Source organism: Hippocampus comes, unplaced genomic scaffold, assembly GCF_001891065.2.
Source record: "Hippocampus comes isolate QL1 unplaced genomic scaffold, H_comes_QL1_v1.1 scaffold174, whole genome shotgun sequence".
NCBI lineage: Eukaryota > Metazoa > Chordata > Actinopteri > Syngnathiformes > Syngnathidae > Hippocampus > Hippocampus comes.
This window is the reverse complement of record NW_017805983.1, coordinates 8332800-8347904: the sequence shown is the minus strand read 5'-3', so window position 1 is coordinate 8347904 and position 15105 is coordinate 8332800. Positions and strand designations below refer to the sequence as shown.

Here is a 15105-nt window from a genome sequence, read left to right as displayed (position 1 = left end):
TAGAATTTTCTTGCCTTGATAAATAAAGGTTAAATAAATAAATAGGTACATTGAAGATGTACTGAGATCTTCCCCTAATTAGCTTGCGCAGGTCATTTTTTTCCTCAACAAGGACTTGTTTCCTTCTCTTGAGTGTGCCCGTGTGTGTATTTGCTTTAACTTTATTGTCATCGCCATCTCCAGGACAGCTGGAGGCTGTGTCAGAGTTCAGCTGCCTGCTCGAACAGAAGGGAGAATAAAGTGGATGGTGTGTGTGTGTGTGTGTGTGTGTGTGTGTGTGTGTGTGTGTGTGTGCGTGTGTGTGTGTGTGTGTGTGTGTGTGTGTGTGTGTTATGGGGTTGGTAGTCTATGCTATATGTGTATTCATTTGGGTGTTGTTGCGTACGGCCAAACTTGTAGAGTGTGTGTACAGTTAGTAGGCTAATAACAGAGCCGTGGTCAGTAAGAATACTACACGTTGTCTACCATATATGTATATACTGAATATAAAAGTCACTTGCATGAGTGAAAAATGTCAGTCCTGCTGAATTAACAGTGCCTTATTTTTCTTTTTATTAATAAGCTCCCCAAAACATAATATAGTCAGAAGTAAAATAATGATAGCTGTTTATTTTAACTTTTTAATGCCAATAAAGTGGGGTTCAAAATGCAATTGTGTGGGTTTGGTTTACTTCATTTTACACTTTTATCGTGTTGGACACCACAGAGAAAACCAGATGACACAATCCAATTGAGTTGAGTTGAGTAAAGTGTTTAATTTATGATAAAAATGATCATCTCTCAAGGGGGAAGCAATATAGACGGTGGCTTATGCTGTACCAAATTTGTGTCGCGCACAGCACAGAAAAGCAGAACAAAGTTCGGTTTTGTACTTTATGACTGTGTTTGTTATATTTTGTATTGTTTAATTTCACTTAAGTGTGTTTTACTTGTGAGTTTGGTTTATCTTAGCTCATTTTGGCTTTTGTTTCATAACTGTTTTGTTTTTTTTTTTCCCTTCTGTTTATTTTAGTACTTAATAACTGTGGTTTTAGTATAGTTTAGTTCATGTTTACAACTTCATAAGTGTGGGTTTAGTTTAGTTTGGATTATTATTATTATTTTTAGTTCAGAATTTATTTAAGGCTTACAGCTATTTCGAAGTTTTTTTTAAGTGTCATTTGGTTTGGTATCATGGGCTGGACATTCTTATTTTAGTGTTATTTGTGATGACTCAGCATTAGTAAAGTTTTTTTTCTGTTTTAAACCTCTAATTTGTTTGTTCAATTACTTTTGCAATTGTGAGTACACTTCAAATGATGTTAATTTATATTTTGGATAGCAGTAAAAACTGAACTTTGTATAATCTTCATATGGTGAGTTGTTGCTTTTTCAGATACAGAACTAAGGATGCGGGTTGCCAAACAAATAACAGATTATAAATGCGCCTGCTTGGCTATAATCAAATGCAACTTTTCTAAACAAAGAGGTGAAAACAATCTTTTTTTTTTTTGTGAATGAATGGAGATGAAATGAAATGAAGAGGAGAAGTGTTAGGTTGTGTGTTGATGGTGATATATCCCCCATTCCATCTTGGAGGGATGAGGATAATGGGAGCAAGCAATGGGAGAGCTCATTATCTGGCCGACCATCTGCTATTGGGAGGGAGGAACTGTCTGTCTGTCCCACACACACACACACACACACACACACACACACATTGTGAAAAGGCCGGCCCGGGAGTTAGAGTGAAAATGTTCCTCTAACTTACCCAAATTAGCTGTACATCTGCTATATGTGTGCTTCTTGTGGCCCAAAGAGTGGAGTCAAGGCACCCTGGGCAAAGTGTAACTTGCAAATTAATACAATAAACAAAACAATATGGACATAAAATGTGAAGTTAATACTCCATTATATTACATACAAAGATCTTGAGAGTGGAGTATGCGCTTGATGCAAATATGATTATGTATACTCCCCTTTCCTCAACTTTTCACTGAAGTCATCTTCTTTTGAGAGGTTTTTTTTTCTCCCTAAGTATAACATGCTCATATATCAGATGTAAAAAGTGAAAGGAAATGAGATGTCAGTCCTGGTTGTGTGTATTAATGCTTTTAAATCACATTGCTGAGGGAGCTTAGTGTGACTGTGAGAAGTTGTCGGCCACAGCAGATGCTCTTTGTTGCAGTGCAGGCTATTGTTGAAAGCTGAGACTTTAGTGGGGCGGGGGGGTGATGATGACGGTGATGATGATGATGGTGTGCTGGGGGTGTTACTCGGCCTTGGGCCAGCTCCCAGCAGTAGGAGAACCCGGCGCCTCGCTATTGGCTCCCTGTAGCTGTCAATCCCCGTCTCCCCTCCCCCGGCCCGGCAAGTTGAAGTAAAGTTTGAGCAAGTTTGTGCTGCACTTGTAAAAAGTTGGAGGCGGCACTGGAAGCTCGCCACACACGACAGACAGACGGAATGGCCGCGAAGATGAAGCTGTGTCGCACTTTCCTCGGTTCGTATCAATAACTTGTATTCACTTTAGCAGCAAACTTTACAAAGTTTTTGTGTGTAAAAGTAACTCATTAATTTGAACGGCGGTTGTCCCTATTTGATGGTTTCGGTAAAGTCTTCCCTGTGAACAGAACACATCATTTTATGTTTTGTCCGAATGTTTTAAACAAGTGAGATGGTTTTATTTATTTATGTATTTATTTGTTTATGGATTTATTTTTAACCCATGCTTGTGGTTGGGGGATTACAGTTTTGCATCATCACACCCCTATAAAAAGTTTGGCATCAACAAATGACAAAATCAGACATATAGTTTTCCAAATAAACTTCCCTCGGTCTACTTGTCTCTACGTGTCCAGACAAAAGAGTTGATCCCCCGAGGGGGACCTTGTGGCCGCGGTACCGTGGGGACAATGCCAAGCTGCAGGCTGATTACAAACTTTTTTTGTTGTTGTTGCGTTAGTCTGTCGGCTTGTTCCATCTGTCGAGAGCCCTTCGGGGCCTCCCGGGTCCCAACCTTACTACTCAGTCAGCTGCTGCCCTATGTAATATTTATGCACAATATCACCACCATACAACTTCATTCAAAAGTGGTAGGAGGCCTCGGTGCCATCTGCACTCACAGCTCTCATCTTATGAGTCGACATTCACTTGCCGCAAAGCAATGTCACATTAAAGTTGTCGTGTTTTTTTTTTTTTTTTTTTTTTAGTAAGACACTTGCTACTCAACTTCAGGCAACCATTAAAGGGCATGACATTGATTAAAATACTCAATTAGGAATTCAAAATTCTAAACCTGCTGTACTTTTTTTAAAAATGTGTACTGTAAAAGTAAATATACTTTTCATTCTGTTTATGTATTTTATTTTGATTAAAATAAAACAATGTTCTAAAAACTTCAACATTTAATTTCAAATTGTGCTTCAGGTGGATGTTTTTTATTTCCTAAATAGCTGTATTCATGCAATACAATTAACTTCCAAAGTTTTATTTAACTTTAATTGAAATACTAATACAATGTGAAAAGCACAAGTTGGATTTTTGGGGGCAACAGTAATTTAATATGGAACAACTTTAAAATATAAATTAAAGACATTTATGAAAACAATGTTGGTTAGGAAAACAAAGCTAGCGAGGTGTTCACTCCAAAATGTGCTGAGTTGTTTTTCCTTATATCTTTGAGTTGAGAGGACAGCAGTTCTGCAAACTCTTATTTATTTATTGTGAAATGCCAGAAAACCAATTGTCACAACAGCAAAACATAAAATGTCGAATAAATTGCCCAGTTCAAATGTTATAAATTTTTGACATTTTGAGTTCACCTAACTTTTTTCTTACAGTGTATGGATGTTTTAATCTACGGTGTAACACCGGAGTTGAGCTGCTGTCAACGTATCATGAAACGAGATGAAACAATGAAGTAGACTTTGAAATTAGCACCACCAATAGTGTTGTATCTGCACATCAAGCCTATTGAAACACCAAATGAAGGAAAGACAAAAGCCTTTGTGGCCTCAACAATAAACTTGTGTAAGTGATTGTGCTGCTCTGAGAGCTGTCCAGGGTACTGATAATCACACGCAAAAACTCTGGAGCCCTCCACAGGCCCAATTACACCAGCAAGTCTATTTTAAAGCGGGTACTGTCTTTTTTATGTATGTGCAGTCCTGACGTTGTCACTTTCTCACCGGGCCTAACTTTGCACAGGGCCTCCTACCTTGTTCCTCTCAGCTGGATCAAGGCCCGGGATATTTCATAACCCCCTCACCATCATCCCCCACCCGCCTTGTTTATTCGATTGTCGCCCCTGTTGTGTGAGTCCCCTCTCCTACGCAAGCAGCCACAGTCTGAAATCATACTGATGCGACGTGCACGCCCGGTGATTGATTTCAGCTCCAATGCATAACAATGGGATTGCACAAAAAGAGCCTGCTGCAAGGAGATAAGAATTTAATAGAATTTCTAAAAGCTGAAGGTTGGGCTTTTTGAATATTCCCTGCGTGCGTGGCGTGGAGACGGCAGATAAAGAATGGCATTTGTGGCGACTATTCTCAAATGGCTTGTAATGAATGGTTGTCATTTCCACTAATGGTTTCAAAACAGCAAAGCAAAAAAAAGAAAGAGAGAAAAGCACAACATTTGGAAGTGACTTAAGATGGTCTCTTTGCTGCTTGGAGTTGGCATTTTTCTCATTGAATCTGTCAACAAATCTGTGACTGTGATGTCACTGCTTCAAACTTGAATCCAGCATGTTAACACGTGTCTATGAGCTATCTTCTGTGAGACCTGAGACATTATATTTGAAATAAGGAATGTCTCTGCGAATGGTTAGTAACTCCATCACTGCTGAATGTAGAAGGAAAACAAATACTCCTTGAATGAATTATTGGACTGTACCATTTTCAGGTAGGCGTAGGGAGGAGAAGGTTTCAATTATGGCTACAGCACCAATAGTTGACTGGTATGTCTAACTCGGAGATGCTTGCTCCGACTGATGCCATTAAGGATGCCGGAAAACTTTTCAATATGTTCATCAGATAGAAATGCAATTTTCCTTGTTTGAAATCGGCAGCTTTATTGGTTCAGTTTATGCATGTGTTTAGGAGCGAGTGAGTGGGGGGAGAAAGTCAGCGAAAGGTGTGTGTGTGTGTGTGTGTGTGTGTGTGTGTTAGCGGAGACTGATAGGGGGTGGTCCTCAAGCCCTGCCCATGTGATGCTCGAGGTTTTACTACAGCTTCCGTGATGTCATGGCAAAGGGCGGAGGGAGGAGAATGGGGGGTGGGGGTGGAGGGGAGGAGGGGATACAATGGCTCATGAGGGAAAGGTAAGTCAATATTGGGTTTTTTTTTTCTCGCTGACAAAGGCAAATGAAGCCATGTTTTTGCTTACAAACAAGTAACATCCCTCACGCCTCGATCCGAAGCCGTGAGCCGGTGCTGCGTGTGACCGAGGCCGCTCGCTTCCTCTCCATCATTACTTACCACATCTGGACGTTTGGACCGGGATACATAAAAAAAAAAATAATAATAATAATAATTTTTAAGACTATCACTCGGATGTTGTTGTTGTCGTTTCAAGCGAACTTCTTCATCTCCAACTATTAGAACACGGAGGCGGCAGCGACGCTATATTACTGATTCCAGGTAATGAACTACCTTGGTGTTTTTAATGCGTGTATACTTTTGCATACTTAATTAATCAGTTCGTCGATCGTTCGCAGTTATTTTTTTTTCCTCACGCGCTTGAATTGGAACTTCCTCACATTTAAATTGTAGGTCGGAAACTAAGTGTGTTTTAATAACAGTATGCGGGACACCCGCTACAACTATGGCGCGTCTATCCACTTCTTGTGCTGTTGATACTTCGCCAACGTGGTCGGTGTGTGTCTGCGTGTCGGTGTTTGAGTGCGTGTGCGTGTGTTTCACAAATCGTACTTGTCCTCTGCTAGTGCTCTTTTATGGAAGGGTGTCCTGCACTTGAGATGTATCCTCCACTCTGTCCTCTAGCTTCCGTTTACAATACGTTATAACGCCGCCACTCAGCGAATATATACCGGCCATATTTTTATACTAGCTGTATTTGTGTTGTTAGTGGTGCAAAGTGTGCAATCTGATGAGCGGAGTTTGCTGTTAAATCCGCGCTTTGGTTGCAATGCGAGAGATGGATGGATGGAACGATGGAGCGTTTTTAAAGAGGGAGCGGTTGGCCATTTGATCCTCTGCAGCGAAAAAAAAAAACAAGCGATGCTCTTTTCAAATGTCAGCCGTCTTAAATAGCGTGCATTCCCGAAAAAGTCGAGTCCAGAAATAATCATCTCTGTTGGGGACACGGGCTGTACATTCTGTGGTGATTTTTTTTTTAAAGGAGCGTGTTGTCGGATTCTCGACCCGCGGTGCGTAATGTGGACCTGTGTTGTGTTTTTTCCCCCGCAAACACAATCCTCCCCTCCTGCTTGCTTTCCTTACATGGCCACGTAATGTGAGTGTGTGTGTGTCTGTGTATGTATGCGCTGAACTCGGTCTGTCAATGCACCTGCGTCCTAAGATGGAGGAAAGAGATGAGCGATGATGATGATGATGATGAGGATGATGACAGTGAAGAAGCGCACTATATGTGTCTTTCACTGTATAGGCGGCTGCACATTTGATTCCATTTCCTATAAAATACTTAAGAAAAAAAGTTTTGCCGTTATTTTGTGCTAATGGCTCAGCTTGGTCAAGGTTATAGCAGGGAGTGGTAATACTCAATTTAGTCCTGTCTTCAAAGTACAGCAACTTTATTGAGGCATTCAAAGCTTGCGATGTTGCTGCAGGTCTTACAACGTGTAATGTGATGTTGTAGAGACGATGATGCTTCCTTTTCAAATTCTGTTGAAAAACTGTCTCGTGTCAAAAAGGCATGTAGGGTCCACTAGAAGTGACTTTGATGTGATGCACTGCTAACAGATGTGATGAACATTTTGTTTTGTTTTGTTTTCCCATGAAATGTAGCCCAGTTTCAAAGGATTACAGAATTAGGTTATTGGTGCCTGATGTTGTCACTGGAGACTATCGAGCTTGCATGCAGCTCAGTTTGAGCTCACCTCTGTGTCTTTAGGTACCTTAATGGCAAACCTTTCAATTTATTAGGGACTGAATGGACTGTGGCGAGGACAGCAGGTGCCGGAGGAGAGAGTGTAATAAACATGTTGGAGGAGCAGCTGGGGCCAAATTGCACCCTCGTCATTCAAAGCCTATCAGAAATCTCAGCCGTACAAGCAAAGGTCAGGGTCCTGCAGGCTTTCAGTGGAGAGCAGGCATTTCAAATGACATGCTTGGAAATAATGAATTTCAAGCAAAATGAATTCTGACGACAAGAATGCAAAACATACAATCTTGTGACACAGGACTGTGCAGTGGCAGTGCCACGCTTTTATGTGATAAGCAGCAGTGACACATTTGTTGTTCTTTAGATGCTGAGGTCAGGGTGGCCCTCAGGGGAGCTTCTCCAAAAGCTGTTACTTTACTCTCCTCCGTCGCTTTGCCTCTGTCCCATAACTGCCGGGACCAGGCATTTGTCCTGATACCAGCCTTTTAACGGCTCTCTTTACACACTGTCTCACCTCCAGATTGCACTGAGCCCCTTAAAAACACCAACAAAATTATTCAGATGTAACGACTATGCTCTCTTTTCTGTGTGATTTTTATCTTTCCTCCACCATAACTTTTGATTTGTGATTCTCTTTCTTCTTTGCCAACTCTAATCACATTGTATTGTGACTAAAGCCTTCTTTACGGGAGCAGGAGTGTACAGCTGGCTTGGCCTTGTGTGTACACTTAATACCGTTACAGTCAGCCCACTCTGGTATTTAATCTAACTATGGATTTAGGGCTCTTTGCTCCATCGTCCCAGTACAGTAAGCTGCAAGTAATGGTATTACCCTTGCATAAACTTTTATTTTGAGGTAATATACAAAATTCTGCATTCACAAAGATAATAATATCCAGTTTTGATTGACACCGTGGACAAATATGACTTACTATCAAACATATTTTTCTTTGCACCTTGTGGCGTAATGCTGCACTGCATCATTGAAGTGTTTTGAATATTTTGTCCCCCAATGTCAAAAGATAAAGACACTAAAGTACTACAAATACTGCTCCTCAGCATGACACAACAAACAAACAAAAATGAGCATTATTATCATGTTAAGAAATATTTGATGCAGCTGTTGTGTTGGATTTCATTCGATTATGCAGTGTACGTGTCTTGTGAGTGGATGTATTTGCAAATCCGCAATGAAAGGAATTGCGAGCTTTAAAATAAAGCATGTTTTCTGTCGGATCAGATTTCTTTTAATCCATTCACTGTGCATTAAAGCGTCCCTCAGATAATCTCACATCCTTTCGCTTCTAATTAAACAAACCAACCCCAGTGAGCAACTAATTGTCTCATCCACCTCCAAGTTTTGCAGTGAAATAATGAGCTGTAAGTCTTTTTGGGTACACAGAAAAAGCTTAGGATCAAAGAATGTGTCTATGTTATATATGTATATAAATTTATTATTTTTTTGTTTGTTTTTGCTGCCTTTTAATGACTAAATGTGGAATTTGATAGAGGGATATCAACGGTAGATCGCTCTAGGAGGAACATTTGCTCAGTACTCAACTCAGAGAACAGTGACTTTTACCCGAGGCAAAAAAAAAAAAAAAAGTGTCCTAAAATGCTGTTAATACATTTTGCATTTTGTAAGTGCTCTCTGTTCCTTGGCCTCTCAGCTAACAGTCGAGGACAAATGTTCATTTCACTTTACTTTCAAGGAAAGGGGGAGGGGGGCGGGGATCCTAAAGGAGATTGAAGTGTTTTCATGGATGTTCGCGTTGATGACTGGAGACAGCTGAGACAGAGATGCAGACCAACAGTATTGCTGTTGTCATCACTTTCATGTTGAGTGGGGGAGTAAAAGTTGATAAACAAGCATTTTGCAGAATGCTGGCTTGGCATTGGTGAGTTTTGCATGTAATGGGCAAAGTTGGGATGAGAGGCGAAGTTTGGGGGTAAGAGGCTGCAGGAAGGGCATCGATTGGGGTTCAGGACCGCTCAGTCCTTCTCATCTTTGCTTTTGGTTTGCCCTCTCTTTGGAGTACAGCTTCATGTACTGGACAATAAGTAACAGTCCACTCTTTTAAAAAAAAAAGTGTGTGAACTCCAAATTACAAGGCAATAAACTTCACAATTTTTTTACAAGTTGGATAATTCGACTAAATATTTTAAGTTTTGCTTCTGTGGAAATTGTGTTTCCTCCATTTCACAATAAGAAATAAGACTGAATTAGTAAGTTTTTCCAACTTAAATGACTGTATTAGCTCCCCAAATTACACGTTATGTTTTTTACAGTGTTCATAGCGAGGTATAAGATTGACTGACCATAATATCCATTTTCAGTTGTGTTTTGTCACAAAGCTGAGTCTTTTTAAACATACAAAGGTAGATTAGTGCATCTTCATTCAGCGCATCTGGCTTCACCTCACCTCCCTGTTGCAACAAACCATGACAACATCTGTTAAAATAAGACGAATCTAGTGGGGATTTGGAATAGACTTAAAGTTTCTCTTGGGTGATCAGGGCAATGAAGTGAAGAGCTATTACCTTAATGAAAAAAAGGGGGGGAGTAGAAAAAAAGAAGCTTGATTTATGGATGACTCATTATTTACTGACCATTCATCCCTGGCATCCTCGCCTCCCCCCTTTCCCCATTTTCTTCTACACGTGCCCTGAAAAGCTCGATAAAAATGCGCAAATTTGATTGATTCTATTAGTAGACTGACAGAGACCCCAGCTGGCGCACTTAACCATGTACGTGTGTGAGTGTGTGTACGTGCGTGTTGTTCCTTAGAGATAGGGTAGTGTGTACTCCAAGCCTGAGTACCATCAACCCATCCCCTTAACCTTGTATTTTTTGACCACACCCCTCCTCAAACCACTGCGCATCCGCTGGTACAGATCATGTAAAATGTCTCTTGTCTCCCCCCCTTCCCCCCACTAGAAAATGAATTTCATGGCGAGCTGGTGAACCAGCGGTGGACACGAGGCGAAAGGACCAGCAGCCGCTGTCAGGCCTCCCTGAGACTGCAGAGCCGTCGACCAATCATGGTGAGTGACAAGCCCCACCCCCACCGCAAACACCCACCACCACTAAGAGTTACCCGCACACTCCACCAACCACTTAATTCTGCTTCCTGGGCATTTCCTAACTCAGCAGGGACATCAAGAAAGGGGGGAGGATGAAATGTAAGAAGGCGAGGGTGCGCTTTGGCTGAGGGAGGGGGTCAGATGATGGCAGGTGGAAAACATAATCAAACAGCACATCAAATGTCCCGCTCGGCCCCGCCCCGGCCGTGCTCGGTCTGCTCTTACCCGGTTCAGCTTAGCTCAGTTTAGTTAAGCTCAGCGCTTTACCTCTGCTGAGTTAACTTCTCGCGCCGGCACTTTTTTTTTCTCCATTATACTGAAACACAATATAAAGGAACTCAAAAGGATGGCCTTGAGCTGCTCATACTTGATATCAGCAGAAATGAATATTCCTTGCGTAGCTCCCAACTTAATTTTACAGACGCTCCCAAATTGTGATCATTTGGAGGTAATTTCATCAAGCACAAAACAGCTGGTCTCTTTTATTTTCTCGCCCCGTGCATCACAACTGAGGGCGACGCACAACAAAGAGATGGAGGGGGCTGATGGGGAGAATGAAAGAGAGATGTGTGGGGAGAGGTAGTAAGGGCAAGGAGGAGGAAGCGACGGGGGGTGGGCTGTTCTCCCGTGGGCCCAGTAAAAGTAGTTTCGCTCCCCCCATGACGGCTCAGGTTCATCTAAGAAGATGACGTTTATTGATTTGGTTTGATTTCTGGTGCTGGCGGGGGAGAGCTGAGGAGAAAGGGAGGGAGGTGCTAATCTTCTCTTCCCGATGACACCTGTCACAGAACTGACTTGTCAGAACTGGAGGAGAGAAGATGCTGTGGTTAAAACTGAGATCTCATCAGGGTCAGCTGCATATTCAGATTTAATTATTTACATATTTTGAATTTTGCCAAAAGCGTGACCTTGGCAAGTGAGCAAAACAGTTTTTTTTTCCTTCAACCCACCAACTTGGGTTTAATGTTAGCTATAAACCGATATGGTTGAGTTTTATAGTATTACAACGTTGTTTATTTTTATAATTACTGCAGTTTAACACATATTTAATTTTATGTTTTTATTTCATTTCAATTTTCAATATGAGGATGTGTGGAATCAGCTGTACTGCCTCATAATTATGCATCTGTGGCCCATTAGGAAACCCCACTTAGGTTAGTAATGGGTAGTTAAGGACAGCTAGCTTGGCCTTGGTGGAGGCTCTTTTGCTCTTGCTCTTCTATGACGAGAGAAAGGCGTGCTTTCCCCTCCTCCTGCTGCTCAACTGCTCTGTCTTGTATGAATGACTACTTTGAAACCGTGGAAGGGCTTTCCGTATGGCAATCCAACATGGATGCCGCCTGCCATGGTCAGCCCGGTGGAGAGAAGTGTGAAGCACCCCTCTAATTGGCAGCTGGTGCCTGCAGGTCATTTTTGGTGATGTCAGTCTTCCGTCACCACTTGCAGTTGCCGTTAACTCCGTCCGTCTCTCTCTCTCTCTCTCTCTCTCTCTCTCTCTCTCTCTCTCTCTCTCTCTCTCTCTCTCTCTCTCTCTCTCTCTCTCTCTCTCTCTCTCTCTCTTGTAAAGCTAAAAATGAATTAAAGAGTCATTAATTTGAGCCAGCAGACGAATGGTGACCTTCTCTCTGAAGTCATTGCCCCCAGCATGACATTTACATCGGGCTGTCACAGTGTAGAGCAAAGGCCTCTTACACCAAAAGCGTCACCAAAAAAAAAACAAAAAAAAAACTAATTGAGAATGTACAACACAGCCTGTAGGGATGAGCTTTGAATTCCACCTTGCGCTTTTATATTCTTCTTCCTCCACCACCATTACATATTACATTTCACAGTTGTTGAAGTCACACATGATATACAGTCGTTCATGCTGCGAGTGTGGCACATTTCCATTCACAGTTGGATTCAATACTCTCTCCTTTTTCCCCTCCTACTCTCTTTTTTATGCATGAGATTTTGATAATTCTGAAAGTACAAAGTACAAGGGGGCTCGCTTAAAAGACAACAAGGTAAAAAGGACAAGTTTGAAGATACATTAAGTAGCGGCCCCTTTCAAAGAGATTATGAAAATCGGGTGAAGGCCTGCCTTGCTGCATTTGGATCCACTCACTATGACTTTGTGCACATACAAATTTAATGAGCTGGAATTGAGAAAAAGGGACAGGAAGAAGAGAAGGACTCGGATGTGCTTACCAATTTAAATGTGCGTAGCTATGGTTACACAAACATGAAAGTGGTAGGCGCCCTTTCCTGATGACTGATCAGTATGAGCAGGGGCCATTGGAAGAAAGCGGGCAAAGTAGATGACAATTTAGTGCATTGACACACACATGTGCCATTGAAAAACATGCATTTTCAGACAAAGACCTTCTTTCGCACTCATTTAATGAATTCACGGACATTGTTTACATCTGTATCCGTCCACCTACCATTTAAATCTTCATACCATTTAAATCATCTGTTTTTCACCTGCATTACCAAGCCCTGCAAATTGATTGGGTGTGTACGCCGAACGGGCCGTTTGTGTGAGGGAGCACGCGCACATTCACGGCAACACTCCACGCGGCACTCTTATCCACTCAGCTCCTCGTCGCAAGTGGGCGACTAAAAGAGTTGACTACTTTCTTCAGGCAGTGTACAAAGCTGCGGCTTGTTGCACAACTTCAGCACTGACAGCACCTGATCTAAGAGAGCGGCAGAAAGCGGTCGCAGGCCAAGGCTGTGGAGGCCGCACACAGGAAGGGAGGGACTTTTTCTGTCTGCACCTGTACCACCGGCCTGACACGAAAGGCTCATGAATGGGCAACAACAGTATGCTTCATCTTCTTCTCATCCCTCTTTCTCTGTAAGCAGGAAAGGGTCTTTGCCAAAAAAAACAGAGAGGGAAAAGGGGAAAACTAAGAAGAGAAACAGGGCCTTGTGTTCGAATCCCTACTGTGGCGATGCCAGCTTGACGCTCGAGCGAACACAAAGCGGCTAAGTGCCTGGGCAAAGAGGAGGCTTAGGGTGGGCTGTGTAGGGAACTTTGGAAGAGCGAGGAATAAGGAGAGAAAAGCAAAGGCTAAACCCGTGATAAAATAAATTCAAGTAATCAAAGCTAAAAGGTCCATTGTGACGAAAAAGCATCTGATAGCTTTAGAGTGCAGTACTAAGGAGGTGTGGCCCTCTGTCAGAGTGTGTGTTGTGTGTTGTGTGTTGTGTGTGTGTGTGTGTGTGTGTGTGTGTGTGTGTGTGCGTGTGTGTGTGTGTGTGTGTGTGTGTGTGTGTGTGTTTACTGGAGCCGGGTTAACACCTGCTCTTTTGTGGCTTAAAAGCCGAGCTAGGACTAAGCAATGCTCACGGTGTCTCCTACACACACCTACACACAAACACACACCTACATGCACACACGCACACACAATTTCCCTTCATAGAAGTGTTATTAAAGCAGCTTTTAGAGGCTGCGTGATTTTTGCTTCTTTCTCCTGATATTCAAAGTTGTAATTTCCAATGCTTCCTCTCACTCATGGTTGTGGCCCCTGTGCAGCCAAGGCCTCTTGCCTCCTATACAACACACAATCATGTTCAGCAGCACTCACCGCTGCAAATTGCAGGCGGTCGTAATGGAGGGTGTGGAAAGGGGGGCAATTTTGAAATTAGCTCGTGCTCCCACTCCGAAGGCCCACACTTGTCTCGCTATTCATACAGTACGAAGGCACATTGGTATATCTTGACTCCACCCCCTGTACCACAATCCCTCCCAGTTCAAGGAAGGATTGACAGAATTGTTTATTTCTCTCATTATTTCTGCTTTATTCATCGAGAAATGATTGACTCTCCTCTTCCCCCCCCCTTTCTCAGATGAGTGTAGAAAGTGATGACAAGCGAACTCGCACTCGGTCCAAGGGAATCAGAGGTGAGCTTAATTTCTATTTATTGGTTCAAATCATTTCTGTTTGCATAAAAACAAAAGAAATGTTCATGTCATATTGAACAGTGAAAACTGAATGATTATATGTCCAACCCATGAAAATGGGGAACACCCAAATAGGCGCAACACGGTCTGCCGAATTCCCAAACATGGTAAACTAGACTTGCTCTGGCACAAAAAAGAATTTGCGCCCATCTTTACGCCATTCTATCAAAATAGGGCCCTTTGGGTTCACCCAACATTTTTTTTTTTACAGTGTTGTCCAACCTAACATGTCAACAGCTCAGAGGTTGTAGCATAAGTTCCATATCTAATGCACTTAATTGCATTCTTCCCGGGAGTAGCGTAAAAGGTTTACTGCTTATTTGATGCTTAGAAGCAAGGTGGCTGCACTGCAGTTCAGATTCATCGCTACTGAATGATGAAAGTCAGAGAAAGTGATACAGTATATGGGGTATTTTTGACTTGTGATTAATGCACGAGACATTGGAGCCCTGGCTCAATTCTCCAGGGTTGTATTTTTTTCTTATTTGCACCAAATGAAAATGGAATATTTCTCCGAACCCATCCTGTTGCTCAACTCTCAATCCATGGCATCAGCCGGCCGACAGCAATGTGTGGGCTGATGGGCACAATTGCTTGATTTGTCTTTTCTCAGCGATTACTTTAAGTTGCTCCTAGGGAAAAAAAAGCGTTTAGTTTTTTTGGGAGGGATGGGGGGTCATTTTGAATGCTATTTTGCTTTGAATTGAATTTCCCCACTTCTACCACTTCAAATGCAATTTTTGTAAATTGCTGATGTCTGCATATGATTGTCACGTTCCCGCTTTTTCCTGTTTGCTTATACTTGAGTTGTATTGCTTGCCTATGTCAGACACAGTCTGTGTGTGTATACATGTGAACTGAAGAGTGTGCATGTGTTTCCCTCAGGAGTGTGTGGGCCTGTGTGTGGAAGCCTCAAGGGATTCGTATGCATTTGTGATTTATTGATCTGAATTTCTTTTAGCAGCACTGATTTCGGAAACACGAGCTCACATTTGTCCCCCCCC

At 42.2% G+C, this 15105-nt stretch overlaps 1 protein-coding gene across 1 annotated transcript in view; it reads left to right on the top strand.

Moving 5' to 3' along the window:
* Nucleotides 1-2409: 2409 nt before the first annotated feature.
* The window catches only part of LOC109528587 (myelin transcription factor 1-like), a 36456-nt gene continuing 23760 nt past the window's right edge, over nt 2410-15105 (top strand). The window contains exons 1-3 of the mRNA XM_019891389.1: nt 2410-2479; nt 10004-10110; nt 13987-14041. Coding sequence (XP_019746948.1) covers nt 2443-2479; nt 10004-10110; nt 13987-14041 — 199 coding nt within the window. The 5' untranslated portion in view covers nt 2410-2442. The remainder of the gene's footprint in view (nt 2480-10003; nt 10111-13986; nt 14042-15105) is intronic.